Below are 18,495 nucleotides of genomic sequence, written 5' to 3'. Positions count from 1 at the left end.
AGGATGAGCACAAGCCCCACAACAGAGGAGACACGCTCCAAAAGAGAAACTGAAAGAAAAAAAAAAGAAAGAAGAGATAGAGATAGAGATTGCTCACCGCTAACGCTGTTGCCAAGAGGCAAAGGCGTTGGTTTATTTCGAGCTTTGGAGGCAAAACTTCCATGGCTACTCTCCACTAGAACGCGATGGAATGCGGGCGGCAGCGGATGGCGGGCGGCGGCGTTTTCTACGGCGCCACGCTCCCGCGGGCCGGGCCGAGCAGCTTTGGCGCGGAAGTTTCCTAATACAGCAGTCACGGCTCAAAGCAGGAACGCATGACGGAAAAGGCATAAATTCGAAATGCTACTCTACGCCGTCATGCCGCCGTCAACGGCCATGACGGTGCCCGTGGTGAAGCAGCTGTCTGGGCCGAGCAGGAAGGCAACGGTGTGGGCCACGTCGTCGGGGCTGCCGAATCGGCGCATTGGTGTATGGCCTCGTATCTCCGCCATGATGGCCTCGCGGTTAGGACTGGCCCCCAACTGGAGCATGGGCGTGTCGATAGTGGCGGGCGCCACACAGTTGACGCGGATCCCCCGGCCCGCCACTTCCTTCGCTGCTGACCGCGTCAAGCCCACTATCTGCGAATGTGCGTCAGTAACAGTTGCTGCATTGTGACCGTCTGCGCACGCACCCCGTGCTTGCTGGCACAGTAGGGCGCGTCGTTGGCCAGCCCCTGCACTCCCACCGTCGACGTGAGGTTGACGATGCTGCCACCGTCAGCCACGGCCCGGAGCTGCGCCCGCAGGCAGCGAAAGGTGCCGCTGAGGTTGGTGTCGAGCACGAAATCCCACGCCGGATCACTCTGGGCCGAAAGGGGCGCGCGACCCATGTCGGGCAGCCTGAGTACCTGCTTGCCGTCAGCCGTGCCGCTTAGCAGGGCCCCCCACCCCCAACGTACCCCGGCACAGTTCACCGCGCCATCCAGCCTCCCGTAAGCCTCGACCGTGCTGTGGATCCACTCGTCAACGGAGGAGGCGCTCCGGATGTCAGTCGGGACAGCGATGCAGCGTCCGCCTGCAGCCTCGATGCGGATCGCGTGGGATTCGATGGCGGCGCGGTTGCGGTCGGCCAGGGACAGGAACGCCCCGCGGCGGGCGAGCAAGGCGGCTGTGGCCAGGCCAATGCCTGAGCCTGCACCTGAAATCGCAACCACAGCCCTAGAAAGCGACATGGGCTCGATCGCTTGCACTGTTCCCATCTACCTGGCGCTGCCCGCTGTTAAATCCTGCACCGCTGCCGCTGCCTGCTTTGGGAAACAACCGGCCGTTGCGCTATCTGGCGCTCCTTGCCGGCCCGAGGCACATATAGACAGGCGGCGTCTCGGGGGTTGGGCGTGCCCATCACCATGTTCGCGACACTGCGGGCAGACCACCAGAACAACAATGGCATGATACTCGAGCGGAGCGGCGTGCCCACAGACGGCCAGCCGCTAGGCCTGCATCGGCTGGCCTGTAACCACTGCCGCTCCAAAAAGGCAAGTCCGGCGCTTCCCCCGCCCAAGTGTGCCCTCGGCTGACGCTTGGCTGCAAAGCTTCGCTGCAGCGGACAGGAATCCGGCTGCGATCGCTGCGCCATGAAGTCGCTCCAGTGCAGCTACCCCTCGCCTTCGGACCGCCGCAAACGCCCCCCGCCCGCCCGGCATGCCGACCGCGGAGCCAAGAGCGGAACGGCCGGTCCGCAGCCCTCAAAGCCGCAGCAGCAGCAGGAGCAAGCCCAAAGTTCCAATGACCGCCGAGACAGCGCCATGGGCGACGCTTTTGCCCTTGACACCGCCTCAGACATGTCGTTCGGAAATGAAGCTACCGTCGACGAGCTGTTCGACAGCCATGAGTTTGACCCGAAGCTTCACCTCGACGCGGCGCCAAGCATGCCCACGCCTTCCATAGACGATCTGCTCCAATTGACAACCAGCCCGGGTCGCCAGGGCGACGGCAGTATGTCAGACGGCTGCGCCCGTTGCTGCTTCATTGTAGTCGCTAATAGCCGCAGATGGGCACGACGACGAAGACATGCACCTGTTCGACCTCACCGGCCAATCCCTGCTCTCTCCAGTAAGCTTTGACTTACACAACCTGAACGCGCCCGCCACCAGACAATCCGCCAATCAGCCCACCGCCTCCACAACCTCTCGCATTGCTGACTCCCCCAAATCCACCTGCAGCTGCGTTTCACGCAGCCTCCTCGTGCTGGAGGAAGTCGAGATTCAAAAACTCCGTGCCGAAGCAGCTATATCAGACTCGATTTTGGCGTGCCACAAGAAGGCGCTGAGCCAGTGCGAGCAGCTCATCGCCTGTGTGCGTTGCAGTGCTGCGTCCTCGTCCATGGTCGTACTTGCCCTTCTCTGTGACGGGCTCCTTAATTCTTTTTACCGCGTCGTATCTGCCTCGAAGCAGCAGCAGCAGCAGCATCAACAACAAGGTTACCGCCACCGCGAAACAGGCGGCCCCTTGCATACCGAGCGTGATGAATCGAGCCCTAGGCTCTTCCTTGGCGACTACGAGATCGAGTCCCACCAGGAGTGGAAGCAGCTCGTGAGCAGTCTGATGGGGATCCAGCTGAAGCGGCTTCAGGCCGTCATGGGCCGGTTCAGAGTTCTTGCCGAGTGCGCGGGTTGGGAGACGAAGCTGGCGTGGCTGAGAGCGCAGGAGAAACGCCTCCATGAGACCATTTCGCATTTTCGCACCATTGCAAATGATTTCGCACTTTGAATGAGGTGTAGAAAATAGATAGAAAATCGCTTCTTTGAAACTGCCGCGGGATTGCCTTTCTTAATTGCCTGCCAGTAGTCCCGTAGCTTCCCGGTCCGGGCTTTTGTTTTCTGGTCATCTCAGACCTCGTGTCCGATGGGCTCTCCTGCTCGCTGCCGTTTGCCCGCAATATCTCGGATTATACCAAATAAGGCTTGGTCGTTATCTGTGAGCTAATGCGCAGGCATTTCGGTATCTACTTCCGGCTACTATTCAGTTGTACATAGGTTCGGCAGAGAGCAGACTTGACAGCCACCTGTCATTGTTGATTCAAAAATGTCTACACACTCGTCCCATGCACTACCCATGTCAATCCATCGCAGAAAGCAGAGCCTCGGAGGTGCTTGGAACCACATCATGGAGTCTGAAACTCCTAGCATCAGTATTTGGCCAAGTAACCAATTTTCAGCCGCTGCTGTGTTCGCAACTACGGTCGGACCAGCGCTTGTTTATTGCTTGCTCCGAGGGAACACGAGGAAAATCCTCGGCTGGCTCATTTTCTGGGCAGGCCTACTACTGGGCATTTTCATTCACCGTTAGCCTGTCTCAAATTACTTCTTCTCTTTCCTCGTTGTGTATCACTGATACGGCTACGCAGGCACATTGTTATCTTCAACGAATCAGAAGCCTATACCAGCCGATGCTGGCATGAAAGTGATCTCGTGCGACTGCGAATGCAAATGCGACGGCATACGTGAATCCGGAACAGACGATGATGCTCGGACAGAGTCAAGTTTCCACGACTCTGGCCTCAGCAGTCCTACCGGTGACAATGGCAATAGAGAGTGCTATACTCTCGAAACATGCAGCAAGCTGCACGCCGAAGGCCGCACCGCGGAGCTCCGCAATGGAGAGGTAGCGCAACTTGTAGAGAGCGGACTTCTTCCACTCCATGCAATCGAAAAGGCAGTCGGCGATGCCGCACGCGCTGTCAGGATCCGCAGGGCAGTGCTTTCTCTCATGCTTGTGGAGACAGGTTCTACTTGCTCTCTGTCAGGACTTCCCCACAAGAATTACGACTACGCCACAGTCTTTGGAAGATGCGCCGAAAACGTCATCGGAACCGTGCCCATTCCTCTCGGCATCGCAGGCCCCCTTCTTGTCGATGGTAGACTGGTGATGCTGCCGATGGCCACCACTGAGGGAGCGCTCATTGCCAGCACCTCTCGTGGTGCAAAGGCGCTCAACGCGAATGGAGGAGTGTCGACGGAGCTCCTCGACGACGCCATGACGCGGGCTCCAATCCTCAGCTTCGGCACCTTGAAGAGCGCTGCTGCCGCCAAAAGGTTCATCGAGTCGGAAGAGGGCCAACGGATACTGCGCGAGGGATTCGATTCTACAACACGCTTCGGACATCTCGTTGGCGCTACGCCCCGGCTCGTGGGATCCCAGATCTTCCTCAGATTCAGGGCCCGCACCGGCGACGCCATGGGCATGAACATGATTGGAAAGGGTGCCACCAATGCTCTCCATCAACTGCGCGCGGCCCACAGACAGTGCTCCGCTCTGGAAGAGATGCAAATCATCTCCCTCTCCGGAAACTTGTGTTCTGACAAGAAGGCTGCGGCAATAAACTGGATTGAAGGGCGCGGAAAGAGCATCTGCGCCGAAGCCATTGTCCCTGCCAGTACCGTCCGAGACATCCTCAAGTGCTCCGTGAGCGCGCTGGAAGAGCTCAATACCCGCAAGAACTTGGTCGGGTCCGCTGCCGCCGGCTCCAACGTCGGTGGCTTTAATGCGCAAGCTGCTAATATTGTTGCTGCAATGTTCGTAGCAACTGGCCAAGACATTGCGCAGGTTGTAGCAAGCAGCAATTGTCTAACCCTCTTTGAAGAGTAAGTGTCTCACTCTGAACCTAATGTGGTTTTATTCATCGGCTGACTAAAAGCAGAATGCCCTCTGGAGATCTGAAGGCCTCGGTAACTATGCCATCTGTCGAGGTCGGAACTGTGGGAGGGGGGACAGCACTGACTCCTCAATCGACCATGTTGGACCTTCTGGGGACACGCGACAATGCGGACGGAGACGGAACCAACGCAGCACTGCTTGCAAGGATCATCGGAGCGGCAGTACTTGCAGGTGAGCTGAGTTTGTGCAGCGCACTGGTGACTCACGATTTGGTCAAAAGCCACATGGCCCTGAACCGAAAGTGAGTGAATGCTTCTGGGGAAATCGCACTAGTAGCGTGCCTTGATCTCGAGAGATTCCAGCCTTTGCTATCCTCAAGACTATGATCTACTATACACAATTCTTAAACAAAGACTACTGCCAACAAACTTTGTTCAAATGAAATGAGTTTTTGATAATAGCCCCCCTATTACTTAGGCCATTTTCCATACTAAGAGACTTTTGGCGAGAAGAATGCCAGTCTGTCCGCGAGCTGTAGTCGGTCCCTGAGTGGTCCGGTGGCTTGCTCCCCTCGGAGTCATTGCAAGCGGTCTTTGCCTTTTCAGGAAAGAAACCGAAACAACCCCGCACCCTACGTATTAGTACAGAGAAAAGGATTACTGTAAGGTCATATCTCGAGGGGCGATAAGTATACTTCTTGTCAGATACTGCTCGTAGACCCTAAAGCACAAAGGAGAATCTCAATCGTACCAATCTTTCCACCCGCATACAATCTCCCCCTCCCTGATTGACTACCATGGATCTCCTCTTCGTACGCATCAAGCCTCTTCTGGACCATGTACCGCTTCTGAGAAAGGCTCTGAGCCTTCTCACGGGGGCCGAGAGTCACGCCGATACGAAGCCAGCTGGCTCCACAGCAGACAGGCCACCACCGGCTCATTTCGTCGGCAAATGCCATCGCCTCGAGCCACAGGTTACGGCTGAGGTCGACGGGTACTTTATCAAAAACTGGCCGTTTCCAAGCGGGAAAGCCATCCAGAAGTTTCGCGATGCTGGATTCAGCCGCGTCACCTGCTGCTATTACCCCGAGGCTCTGGACGACAGGATCCACTTCGCATGCAGGCTGTTGACTCTGCTTTTTCTGATAGATGGTGTGTTTATTCGTAACTCTTAATATAAGTTGTTAGCTGACCAATGTGCAGACCTCCTCGAGGACATGTCATTTGAGGAGGGCAAAGCCTACAACGAAAGGCTGATGCCCATCTCCCGAGGCGACGTTAAGCCTGACCCCAATGTTCCTGTCGAATGGATCACGTATGATTTGTGGGAGAGCATGAGAGCGCATGACCGACATTTGGCGGACGAGATCCTGGAGCCCGTGTTCACATTCATGCGCGCTCAAACCGATCCGCGACGCCAACACATCACCCGTCTCGGCGACTATCTCGAATACCGCGAGAGAGACGTTGGTAAAGCGTAAGAGCTACATTCTCGGGTAAACACATGGGCATTGCTAATACTGGCAAAGGCTGCTTTCTGCACTAATGCGCTTCGTGATGAAGCTAGAGCTCGAGGCGTACGAGCTTGACCTTGTCAAACCCGTGGATCTCAACTGTTCGAAGCACATCTCGGTGGTTAACGACATCTACAGCTGGGAAAAGGAATTGAAACAATCTCAGCGATCTGATAAGGAAGGTTCAGTACTTTGTTCCTCAGTGCAAGTCATGGCCACTGAGGCAAATGTCTCTCTTAACGCTGCAAAGAGGATTTTGTGGGTCATGTGCCGGGAATGGGAGCTTTGCCATAATAGTGAAGTTGACAAACTGCGCGGTTGCAGGCCGGCTATTTTGATGTACTGCAAGGGGCTGGAATACCAGATGAGCGGTAATGAGCTTTGGAGCTGCTCGACAAAGCGTTATGTAGGACCCGATTTGTAGACAGAGTTCATCAGCTTCTACTGGGTTTTCTGAGAAGGGGCGGAACCGGAAAGGTGATTTCCCTTCCTACAAAGCTGGAATGACGCCTGCCCGGGGCACACCCTTTTGAGAAATTGCCGAGACTGAGGAAATGACATATACTCGGCGTAGCCTTATATTCTTTAGAATTTGCACGTAGTCGACACGCCAAGTCATCCAATATGCTGCTCGATACTTTTTTCACCCACATTGTTTCATCCACTCCTTCTGCCGCAGTTGCGGTCGCATTGATCGTCTGCTTGGCTATCATTGCTTGGAAAACTTACAGGCCGGTGTGCAGGTTGCCTGGAGTTCCGATCATTGGTTACGACGGTAGTCGATCCAGCATGAAAGCCGCGAAACTTCGATTTCTTGGCAACGCGGATGAAATGCTGCAGGAAGGATACCAAAAAGTATGCTTTCAGTCCTCCCTGGCATCAAGGGCGGGTCGCTGAACTTAGTCAGACAAATGGAGGATTCTTTTACGTCCCGAGTCTTGGCGGGGAGAGGCTAATCATTCCCACAAAATATATGGAGGAACTTAAGAACGCATCGGACCAACAGGTCGACTTCTTGGGAAGCTTTATTGAGGTACCCTTCCCGGAATCTACCACCACGAGCGGAGGCTGAGAGACAAAGATGTTCGAAGGTGATTACACCACAATCGGGAAGCGTTGGGACTTGCACCCGCGCGTCGTGAAAGGGTCGTTGAATCCGAAGCTCGGTGAGAACCCCACGATGCGCTGTCGAGCTATTTCTCGCATGCTGACAAGGAAGCGACCGTCCTACCTCCTGTTGAGGATGAGATTTACCACGGGTTCAACACGATACTCCCCGCGTGCGACGATTGGACACCTATTCAAATCGCTGGTGTGTTCAAGCAAATCATCGCCCGGGCATCGAACCGCATGATGGGTGGTCATGCACTGTCTCGGAACGAGCGATGGATCGAGACATCCCTCAACTTCACCACAGATACATTCGCGGCGGCGCAGCAGCTCAAGCAGTATCCGGCATGGTCTCGACCACTCGCGCAATGGTTCATACCCGAGATGAAGGCCGTGCGAGAGCACCTACGCGTCGCGCGAGACGTCATCATCCCGTTGCTTGAACAAAGAAAACACGATGGCCAATCCGAGAAAGGTCACGAAAACCCGCCCGATCTGCTCCAGATGCTTGAAGATGCTGCTATAGGCCCAGATAAAACCCCAGAGTTCCTATCTTACACGGCTCTTGCAGTATCCTTCGCTGCGGTACACACCAGTGCCAGCGTGCCGGCGCACCTTGTGTACGATCTTTGCGCTCGCCCAGAGTATATTGCTCCACTGAGAGAAGAAGTAGAGGTGATGCTGAGAGAGGAGAATGGTGCATTCACGAAGAAGGGACTGAGCAGGCTGGTGAAGATGGATAGTTTCATGAAAGAGTCCCAGCGTTTCAATCCTCTCGTCTTTTGTAGGTTTTTCCGCTCCCACTTACACCCGCAATATCTAACCTTCGGCAGTGACATTTGGGCGTGTGATTCACTCTGACCTCACCCTTCACGACGGCATCACAATTCCAGCCGGCACCGTCATTGGAACCGCGTCGCACGCCATCACGCACGATCCGAAATTCTACGCCGACCCTGCAAAGTTCGACGGATTCCGCTTCGTACCGGCCTCTGCCGATTCCGAAACTGCGTCAGTGCCGCCGAGCTTCGTGACAACTAACGCATCAAACCTGAGTTGGGGTTACGGCAAACACGCATGCTCCGGAAGGTTCTTTGCGAGCTTTGAGATCAAGATGATCATGGCGTACCTGTTGACGAACTACGATTTCAAGTTTGCTGTAGAAGGAATGCAGAGACCAAAGAACATCTCCTTCGAGCTGCAGAATGCCCCCGATCCGACAATAGAGATCTTGTTGAAAAAGAGATTGTAAGATGCCTCGCCCAGACCGAGAGCTCGTAGTTTAGTCTATAGCATAATCATAGGAAATTTTCTTCCCTCTAACAAGTGTAACGCGAATCTGGCCACGCCCGCACCCTTAAGAACTCCTTGCCGCGGGCCAAACCGAAAGTGCTGAGCCAACTGTTACAAGGGTTATTGCAACGACTACGCGGCAATCGAATATCAAATGATAGAAATCGGAGCATGCGTCTTTTCGGTAGGCCGCTGCTCCGTCTTAACGCATGCTTAGAGGCATTTGACCGACCGGGTGTGTGCATCTGTTGAAATGCGGATTCTGTACAGGAGACTAGATACGTAGCAACTCGAGCCTACGATAAGAGGCGCAGTTTATGCAAGCTGTCGGATTCCGCACCGCTAATTTTTTTCTGTCGCATTCTTGCAATGCCACGTCTAGAACATACACGACGTGCTGACACTTTGTATGCGTAAGTCCGGCTGGTGTAAGGCCATAATAGCGATGAGCGAGCTGGTTATCAAAACAGGAAAAAAAGGGGGGTAATTACCAAACAGTATATGTAGGACTAAATAGTATATCTTAAAAAATGTTTTTCTAAAACCTCAACGTTTTTACGTAGATATAAAAGATTTTTATAATAAATAATATTCTTTAGCCTCTCTACTATAATAAAAATAAAAAATAAATTAAATTCAAGCCTTAATTACGTGTTAAAATAGTTAATTTTTAAAAGATATTTTAGCTAAATAAATTAGTATTCTCGCTATAAAAAATATTATTTTTTATTATAATAAGTAAATTTAAGTCTTAATAGTTATATATATATATATATAAATATACTTATATTTTAATTTTGTTAAGGGTGTTGCGTTGTTATAAAATTTTAAAGATGTGCTATTTAGTTCTATATATGCTGTTTGGTCCGCTTGGATACCGAACATATGCTGTTTGGTAATTACCCCAATCGACAGTCGTAGAATGGCCATACTAAAGTTATATTCCATCAGCTGTCTTGCTGAGCCTCGCCTCAATTTCTTGCTGGATATCCAGTCGGGACACCCATCTTTGCTGTAGTTTTGAATATTTCTCAGAGTCTCGAATCTTTGTACGAATTGTATCTTTGCATATCTTCGTTCACGTCATCTCTCGTAAGATCCACTGCAACTGGCTTCGCTGAATCAAGCGCACGCTCGATGTCGTTTTCTCTGCGACTTGTGGCGATCAGGTGGATGTTTGCGGACGGAGTCTTGAGAATGCTGATGACTTTTTGGATCAAATCCGCCCTCTCAGATTCTATTACCTCATCAAGGGCATCAAGGACTATCATGATGTGATCAAAGCTCGCCGAAATTGACTGAAAAGTCTTGTTCAGATCACTATCCGAGGATTGCGAAAATCCTCTGTGAAATTCACGTAGCTCATCCAGTTTGTTCCAGGAATTGTGGCTTGCTGCACTGAGTTGCACGAGGAGAGTTCGAATGAAATTACTCGTAGACCGCTTTGAACTGTCCTTGAAATCAAAGTAATAGGACAAAACAGCGTTCTTGGATGACGAGGGCTGCTCAGCGTGACGTAGGTGGTGGATGATTGTAGAGCTCAGTATGGTTTTGCTGCATCCGGTACGGCCATGTAGCCAGAGGAATGAGCCAGGTTGTTCTCTCCATCTGGCATACTCTTGGCTCTCAAGGAACCACTGGTCGGTACTCCTGCAACATTGAGATCGCGCGGTCGACCAGTTGCTTTCTGGAACTGTCGGAGCAAATCATTCCTTGATTTCGGCTTGTTTCACGCGGTGGTTGGTATGTACCGTGAGACTGTGGCTGGCTTTCAAATCTGGAAACTTTATACTGTTAACAAATATTTCATCTTTCCAGAAGTTAAATAGAAAAACTGACTTCCATGCGTAATTTCTGTCGCTTTCGTTGCCCTGTCCACGTCCTCTCTCGGAACAAAGTGGAGCAATTCTCTAGCGTATGCTGCAGCTGTGACAGCAGCGTATGGTTGCCACTGGTCGTTTTTATGCGAGTCCGCATAGTTATAGATACCCCGAATGACGAGGCAAGGGAAGTCGTTCATTAGACCAGCTCCTTCCATCTCTAAGCAAAGACAACGACCAGGAATCTGCTGATATAGCTCGTCTCTACGCACTGCATCTTTGACCAGGGTATTTCCTGAGCCAATGACGCCGTAGTGAAACCTCGGTTTCGTGGTCCGGTTTTTGTTGCGGTCTACCAGCTCTTTGGGGTCGCAGTTGTTGCAGCTGTCGCCCTCAACGTGCGGGCAGTGAGGCTTGAAAAGCCGGTCGTTTTCGATGCCCTGATGGACGAAGCCAGGTGAATCATCATCTGGTTCTCTCATGTTCGGAGTAATTCTGTCGAGATGCCGTTGGATGTCCGTTCCACGGTACTTGTGTTCAGCCTGAAGGTTTACCAGAGACTTCAGCAAAATGCCGGGAGGAGCGTTCAAAAACCCCTTGGCCTCCGAGACTCCTCCGGATTTAGCCTTCACGAGATCGTAGAGGTAGACGCCACCAGTCGATCCGTCTGGCTCGCTGATGACGACATCGCCGAGACGTATGTCTGGCTTGTTTCCCGGTTGAGGGACGCCTGCACCAGTTCCAACCATGAGGCCGAACTTGACGTTCGGGAACGCGGACAAGAGACGCATGGCCGTTGTGGCGGCTGAAGTTGCGCCACAGACTCCTGCTTTGAGACACGCAATGACAATGCCATGTTTGTTGATCTCTCCCCAGACGTAGACATTGTCGTCGCTCGGTCCGCGTTCGAAGTCGTGTGGCTGGTCATGTTTCTCGTCAAGCATTGACATGGCAGCCGTGAGCTCGCAGTCGAGTGCCGCAATCCAGCCCACCGTGTACTGATCACGGCTCCTCGGATGTTGTGATGACTCCATGATCAGGAAGGAAAACCGTTGTGTGCGAAATTAAACACGAACTTTGATAGCGAGTGTGGTCGGGTAGCAGCTGTCGGGCCACCGCTTCAAGGCGAGACGTCGGCTTTTATGTTACATACACGCTCATATCTATCTACGCCGCATTTCTCGCGCATCGCCAAACAAACCCGTAATAGGAACTAGTTGCGTGATATATGTATTGTACTGCAGATCATGCTCGGACAAAGCCACAGAGCCGGTGGGGGCGAAATCGGTGTTCCTTCCCAGGATGTACGTATATTCCCCACCTAAGAGGAAGGAACATTGAAATTGATTAAGGATGCGAGGAAACAGTCATCAAAATGGCCGGGTTAGGAAAATATATGGTGTTCCCTGCGAACAAAATTTCAACAATCTTATAGCAAGGCTGAATTCAGGGTTCTAGATAGTCCTGAAAGACATTGGGGGCGAGTGACTTATCTTGTCTTGTCTTGCCAAAACAGAACGCTGGCAGGCAGAAGTGTTTATCGGCCCGAAAGTGCGGCACAGCGCAGACCTGTGGAGCGCTACTGGTGATACGGCCACGACTAAATTTCACCAACAACAGCTGAGAAGCTGCAACGCTTTTCGGGGCCCAACGAGAAATTGGCAATCGAGGAATTACTCTGCAATGTGATGGGATAAGTTTAGGCTTGCAACGTTCTGGTTCCATCGCAACGTAGGACAAGCTGGCGAAGCGTTCATCTAGACATGATTGCACATTGCACAGCGTGGATATAAGAGCTTTCGCTGCCTCCAATTTATTGCAACACTAAGCTGAACGACCTTGTAACTCTAGCTTGAGCGACAACCAGAAGCAACACGGGGAAAGACAGATATACCTGTATTGTCGCAGTAAAATATATAGCTGTAAGGGAGGTTTGTAACGAAGCTATGAGATTGGAAGAATAGCAACGGCACATATAGATTGCGTTTGACCGGTAGAAAAGGAGAGGGCCGTTGGAAAAATGGAAAGCGACGCGCCAAGACGGTACTGATTCAGACAGGTACCCATCTGGGGTGCTGTCCAACCACACGGTCCGGCGGACCAGCGCACCAATCAGCCGGCCGCATCCACGAGTAAGGCTGAAGATCTACGATCACCCTGAAATTTACATGGCACACCTTACCTCGTTTTTACCACGCTCGGCCCCGCGCGCGATCGCTACTGGTTATAGCAATGGACGATTGTCTCCTGTTTCGCTGCGGGGCTGGAAATTTCCGACCGGAAGGGTACTAGAAGCTTTCTCCCTACTTTCACAGCGGCACTCTGCTGGTTCCGAGCCCGAAGCGGCAATTCGCTTCCCCAACCAGTGAAAATAAGGTTACCGCTAGCTTCCGCAGGGCGCCGGTAAACAAAGCGAGATCTTGGCTGAGACTATGGTGAGAATGTTTTCAATATACTGACTAGCTGTTGTTTTTCCACAGAACGATGGCCTGAGGTTGCAGTATATAGCTGCTCAAGGCCCGCATTGTTTTGGATTGCACATCCCGTCGCTCTTTTCCCCTTTTCACAGCTGTGAATTCGTTCTTTATTTTTCTCGAACATGTGGACCAAGTTGGCCGCATTCTTGGCCGTCGCTGGCTCGACGGTGCAGGCAGTCGAGCCTCTCGTCGATCTTGGCCATGCCAAATACAACGGTGTCGACCAAGGCGACGGCGTTACCAAGTGGCTGGGAGTCCGCTACGGCGCCGCTCCCGTGGGAGATCTGCGTTTCCGCGCGCCTCAGGATCCGGAGCCCAGCACGGAGGTGATCGAGGCCGATAAGGCAAGCCACCCCCACAAGCCACATCGGATTTGGATAACGCAACTGACCGTTCGTAGTTCGGCCCCATCTGCCCTCCGCAGCAGCCCACCGATTTCACCGTGAGCTCCGATGCGCCGGACCGGTTCACCGTCGATGAGGACTGCCTCTTCCTTTCCATCTTTGCGCCTACCGACGCGACGCCTGAGACGAAGTTGCCGGTGCTCTTCTGGATCCAGGGTGGTGGATTCACCTCCAACTCCAACGCCAACTACGACGCAACGGATCTGGTCAAGGATGGCGGCATCATTGTCGTTCAGATTGTATGAAGAACGAATTCCCCTTAAAGAAGCTTCACGCTGACTTTACATCTAGAACTACCGTGTCGGCATGTACGGCTTCCTTCAGAGCAAGGAGGTCGAGGCCAACGGAAGCTTCAACAACGGAGTTAAGGACGTGATCAAGGCCCTTGAATGGGTGCAGACCAACATCGAGCAGTTCGGCGGCGACAAGGACCAAGTCGTCATCGACGGCATCAGCGCCGGCGGCAGCGTCGTCGCTCTCCTCCTCGCCGCCAACGAGGGCAACCTCAACCTCTTCGCAGGCGGCATCCTCGAGTCGGGCGGCTGGACGACGATGCGCGACCTGCAGCAAGGCCAAGACCAATACGACTGCCTCGCCAAAGAAAAGGGCTGCGCCAACACCACCGACAGCCTCGCCTGCCTGCGCTCCCTCAACGCGTCCGCCATCCGCTCCTCGCAATGCTGGTTCGGCCCGCACATCGACGACGACCTCTTCACCGGCTCGCTCTTCGAAATGTACTCCCGCGGCGCCGTCGCCACCGTCCCCACCATCATGGGCGCCTGCGCCAACGAAGGCACAAAGTACTCCGCCCCCGAGTCCACCAACTCCTCCGCCGACGCCCGCGCCTACTTCCTCGGCAACGACCCCACCCTCACCAACACGTCGCTGCAGATCCTCGACGCGCTCTACATCGACCAGCCGGCCCCCGTGTTCCCCGGCAAGGGCAGCAAGTTCCGGCAGGCGGCCAACGCGATCGCGGACGTCGGCACGCACTGCATCATCAAGACGCTGCAGAACGCGCTCGTCGCCAAGGGCGCGACCACGTACACGTACAAGTACGCTGCGCGCGACCCGGAGGACGAGGCTGAGGGCTACGGCGCGTGGCATGTTGTTAACAACTACGCTGTCTGGGGCCCGAACCGCACCGATGGCGGTCCGCCGGCCAGCTATGTGGGTGCGAATGCGACGAATGCGCGGGCGATTGAGTGGACCCGCGCGTACTGGACGAGCTTTGTCAAGAGCCGCGATCCGAACAGCGATAGGGCGCGGGGCTCGGTCGAGTGGCAGCCGTGGTCCGGCGATGAGGGGAGGGAGAGGCTGTTGATTCAGACGAATGGGACGAGCATGGAGAGGATGACGGATGCGCAGAGCTTGAGGTGCGATGCTGTGCATGAGTTTAGCGAGGCGCTTGGTAGGCCCAGGTCCGGTGCGGAGAAGACGGAGTTGGATCGCGTGGCTGCGGCGAAGGCGTTGGCTGCGAAGGATTGTGGGTTCGATGATGGCTGCAAAAGGCAGTAAAAGATGTTGGCGGACTCCGCAATCGAGACATCTGAGATGGAGCTACGCTGATGTTACTGTTATATCATGAAGGAGGCTATCAACAAGACTATCGGTTATTGAAGGTTCAATGCATTCATTTCTGTAGCCTGTGTTTGAAATTTTATGATCCACACATGCACTTCTAGTCGCAAAATCCAGGCAGGGGCTTCGTCTTCTGTTGGCAGGCTACTAAGCGTGACAACTGAAAGGATTCCACTGAGAGATCGTACGAAGCCACGGCTAACCTATACTGTTTAATAGTATAGACTGTTGCCAAGATCCCAAAGACAGTAGTGAGAAGGAAGACACCAAAAATTGCTATCCATAGAGTGATCCACTGGTTGATGTTCCTCGTATCAAGTAGAGTCTGTGCCACGCTCTCCGGAGGACCGTTGAAAAGACCTAAGAGCTGTTCCAACTTGGGTCGCCAAACATCAAAGTCATTGATGCTTGTCGAAGATGTAATAGTGTTCCCATGGAACGAATGCATGCAAACGCCTTCTTCTTTCAAAAATGCCTCCGTGTTGGCATCTGCCAGTGGGAATAGAAGATCTAAAGTTCGGATTGTTTCCTTGAGAACGTCTTCTCCGATTATCTCCTTCTGTGGGCCCTTGAAGTGGTTGATGAGGCACACCTTGTGCTGATAAATAGATAGGACACGGTGACCTCTGGGACCGCTGATCTTGAGATGATCTTGCAAATTGGAAGTCCACCTGATTTGCAAACGGCATATGTTCTTCAAATTTACTGCCGTGAAAGCCTCATCGAGTGGGAAGGTAGAAGCGGGTGGTCGACCGGTATTATTTGGGAATTGCGCCGCCACCATTTGGCCAAACTGTTCATTGCTTCTCCAGATGATCCGCGAATCTCTTGCGTTTCGGGGCCCGACTGATGCAGTAGATGATACATTGAGTCCAAGCCAAAGTCGAATTGCGAGGTCAACTGATCGGCGTATTGATGATTCAGGAGTGTTCAGATAACAGGATTTTAGGTGTTCTTGAAGCCCATCCCGGGTCACTGCTCGATCTTCGCTTAGCTTGGAGATGATCAAGAAGAGACTTTCGAATGTTTTCGCTGCGAAATCAGACGCGTATGGAGATAGCTCATGGAGATATGTGGCGATATGATTGATGAAAGTCGAGTAGTCATCTTCAGTGAGGTCTTCAGGTGTCCGTGCACCCAAATCGGGCCAGAAGGCGTTAACGAGCTCACATGTTCTCTGCTTATCAAAGTTTGGGGGAGGAAACAATGGATCCGTCGGAAGTCCCATCATAGATGCAATGATATGAAGAACGAGCATTGCTCTTGGGTTGGTGAGAGGATGGGTTGGTAAATGCGGGGCAGCCTCGCCTGCCTTCCATGCTGTCAGCATTCAGCCATGCCAATCAGCTTCCATGGCAGTCTGCGCAAGCTTTCTTATTGGAGCTGCTAATCTTTCACTTACAAAGCTGAAAGCTGATGTCATCTCTGTATGTCATCCGCCGATCGCAAGACCCAGCGAGGCTACGACACAATGAAATCTCCCCGCATCCAGCGGTAATGTTCCCATCACTCCGGCTTTCTCCCCTTCTCACTCATATGCACGGATAGATTATGGCAAGCATAAGTCTTTCTGGAACGATGACGGAACAATCGAGGTATGTCAGGGCGTTCGGTTGTCTCCATAGAGGCTAACACGGAGCGTCTACCCCCACAGCACCACTGCAGAAACTCGAAATACCTATAGCTTGCCATCTCAATCATCACCATCGTCACCGCCATCTTCCAGTACAATTCAGGGACGCCAACACCCTTCTGCCAGCGGATCCGGCCTCTCAACACGGTCTTCACCAGGCCCCGGGCCGAATCCTCCACATAATGAGGCAAGCAGGGCACAAGCCACAACCAAAGGACCACACACAATTGCTCGCACCATAGCTTCATCCAGTATCTATAATGTTGAAAAGAATGTGTATGTGGGACTATTGAAGGAACTGCCGCCGCCACCTATAATCAAGGAGCAGTGGGAAAACGGGATCAAGGATCAGCTAGACGATTACCTATGCTCTTTCGTCAGTAACTCGGGTCTACCTGACAGGAAGTGCACACTAGAGTCAGTCCTCTGTTTCGCTGGATCCAAGTCAACCCATCCGATGGATATCCTTCGGCGACCCTTGCCATCTGACAAGATCGTCTTCCTGAATCCGACAGTCTGGATCCACTGTGCAAGCAAAAGGTGCAGGTCAATGGTTAGGGAGAAAGTTGAGGCAAAGGTCGATGCTCTTGTACACCTCTATCGCTTTTTGGACACCCATGGAATGAATGCGCCGCGTGTCTCTCGACATGCACCATGGCCAGCAGCAGAACTAGTCCCCGAACCTGAAGAGTATCCGACTAGCCCAGATGTTGGGGAATTCGATGGGATGAGTTTCTCGGTCCAGGATGTTCATGTTCCTTTGGCGATGAAGTGTTCTGCCAGAAAAGCAAAAGTGTCAGTCTCATGCCAATTTGGTATCAAAGCTGAGTTACTTTCAACCGTGGGGGGGCACATTCGGGTCGGGGACCTCGTTTTTGGCTTGACGACAGCGCACGCTATTGCAGATTACCTTGCCATGGATGTATCTGATGACGAAAGTAGCTCAGATGACTCTCTGAGCTCGGAAGAAGAGTGTGACGCGGATTCAGACTTCAGTGATCCAGAATTACGATCGATGTTGAGCGATCAGCCGTCAGAGGGGCACCCACTTTCTCAAGGAGCGGATGTACCGGTTTACGAATACGCGGACGAGCGTATTGAGAGCTGGGTTGAATTGGAAGGACCGAAGATACTGGCGTACCAAGGCCGCGGTACGAGGGAGGGCGACCTCTCCCTCCCTGAAACAGCACCCAATGGCTCTGATTTTGCCCTTGTCAACATGGAGCCTCTTGGGGAGCTTTCAAACTCATACCACGACGGAGATAGCCCAGTGGCCATCACAGACTGCATACCAAGTGCTCAGCTAGGAAAGGGGAAGGTTTCAGTTCTGTTACCTCAACAAGAAACGCCCCAAGAGGGATACCTGCTTGATGATCTTAGCTCCATCATTGTGTATGGTAAGCTGATGCGTACGCGAAAGGTTCAAATTGAATTCACTCCGTGTAAGTTGATACCTCAAATCAAATACTGTACCGCCTGAATACTGCTAACCTTGGAAAGATCCCGGTATCTCTGGATCGTGGGTGGTCCGTCACAATCAACTATGCGGGATCACATACGCGGCTTATAATCGAAGCCCATATCTCCATATTCTACCCGCAGAATCACTTTTTGCGGACATCTCTTCTTATCTGGGCATGCATCCTATTAATGTGGCGCAAGATGAAGATCTGAAAACTGTTAAAGAGCTGAATCCTGCGCGAGAAGCACAGAAGCTTCCGAGAGTCAAGAGATCCAAGTCTCTAGATGAAGCAAGGGAGGCTTTTGACCTTGGTTCTATTGAGAATCCAATGGAGCGGCGAGCACATGATCGTTAGTGTCTACCCTATCCTACTCTTTACACTTATGGAGCGCCTAACATTAGTTTATTATCATACATTCAGCCTATCGGTACGGGTCCAAAAGGGAGCGGCTAGCGGTTGGAATACTGCCACTCTCTGCGGACAAACGTTCGATTCTCCTGGTTCAGTCCTATACTTATGGCTGGTGGACATTTCCGGTACGGTACTGGAAGGTTAATGACCCCT

The 18,495-nt window shown here is 52.7% G+C and overlaps 7 protein-coding genes across 7 annotated transcripts; 5 read left to right on the top strand and 2 right to left on the bottom strand.

Annotated features, from left to right (window-relative positions):
- Positions 1–347: 347 nt before the first annotated feature.
- Positions 348–1,213, bottom strand: LTHEOB_577 (3-oxoacyl-(acyl-carrier-protein) reductase; the record flags this gene model as incomplete). The annotated part of the gene is made up of 3 exons (XM_035514951.1): positions 348–620; positions 674–889; positions 941–1,213. 3 exons carry the CDS (start codon positions 1,211–1,213, stop codon positions 348–350), a joined length of 762 nt encoding a protein of 253 aa, XP_035369336.1.
- A 402-nt stretch (positions 1,214–1,615) lies between these two features.
- LTHEOB_576 (C6 zinc finger domain-containing protein) lies at positions 1,616–2,750 on the top strand (the record flags this gene model as incomplete). The annotated part of the gene is made up of 2 exons (XM_035514940.1): positions 1,616–1,976; positions 2,032–2,750. 2 exons carry the CDS (start codon positions 1,616–1,618, stop codon positions 2,748–2,750), a joined length of 1,080 nt encoding a protein of 359 aa, XP_035369335.1.
- A 999-nt stretch (positions 2,751–3,749) lies between these two features.
- Positions 3,750–4,942, top strand: LTHEOB_575 (Hydroxymethylglutaryl-CoA reductase; the record flags this gene model as incomplete). The annotated part of the gene is made up of 2 exons (XM_035514929.1): positions 3,750–4,624; positions 4,681–4,942. The coding sequence occupies 2 exons, from the start codon at positions 3,750–3,752 to the stop codon at positions 4,940–4,942; spliced, it is 1,137 nt and encodes a 378-aa protein (XP_035369334.1).
- A 491-nt stretch (positions 4,943–5,433) lies between these two features.
- On the top strand, positions 5,434–6,607 carry LTHEOB_574 (Aristolochene synthase; the record flags this gene model as incomplete). The annotated part of the gene is made up of 4 exons (XM_035514918.1): positions 5,434–5,788; positions 5,840–6,113; positions 6,166–6,521; positions 6,579–6,607. The coding sequence occupies 4 exons, from the start codon at positions 5,434–5,436 to the stop codon at positions 6,605–6,607; spliced, it is 1,014 nt and encodes a 337-aa protein (XP_035369333.1).
- A 624-nt stretch (positions 6,608–7,231) lies between these two features.
- On the top strand, positions 7,232–8,512 carry LTHEOB_573 (Cytochrome P450; the record flags this gene model as incomplete). Its single annotated transcript, XM_035514907.1, has 3 exons — positions 7,232–7,316; positions 7,370–8,044; positions 8,094–8,512. The coding sequence occupies 3 exons, from the start codon at positions 7,232–7,234 to the stop codon at positions 8,510–8,512; spliced, it is 1,179 nt and encodes a 392-aa protein (XP_035369332.1).
- Positions 8,513–10,572: 2,060 nt separating this feature from the next.
- LTHEOB_572 (putative multiple ankyrin repeats single kh domain protein) lies at positions 10,573–11,407 on the bottom strand (the record flags this gene model as incomplete). The annotated part of the gene is made up of 2 exons (XM_035514896.1): positions 10,573–10,593; positions 10,646–11,407. 2 exons carry the CDS (start codon positions 11,405–11,407, stop codon positions 10,573–10,575), a joined length of 783 nt encoding a protein of 260 aa, XP_035369331.1.
- A 1,565-nt stretch (positions 11,408–12,972) lies between these two features.
- LTHEOB_571 (Carboxylesterase) lies at positions 12,973–14,772 on the top strand (the record flags this gene model as incomplete). The annotated part of the gene is made up of 3 exons (XM_035514885.1): positions 12,973–13,176; positions 13,251–13,493; positions 13,546–14,772. The coding sequence occupies 3 exons, from the start codon at positions 12,973–12,975 to the stop codon at positions 14,770–14,772; spliced, it is 1,674 nt and encodes a 557-aa protein (XP_035369330.1).
- Between the last annotated feature and the right edge of the window lie 3,723 nt (positions 14,773–18,495).

The sequence above is a fragment of the Lasiodiplodia theobromae genome (assembly GCF_012971845.1).
Source record: "Lasiodiplodia theobromae strain AM2As chromosome Unknown scaffold_2, whole genome shotgun sequence".
NCBI lineage: Eukaryota > Fungi > Ascomycota > Dothideomycetes > Botryosphaeriales > Botryosphaeriaceae > Lasiodiplodia > Lasiodiplodia theobromae.
This window is presented reverse-complemented; position numbering and strand designations above follow the sequence as displayed.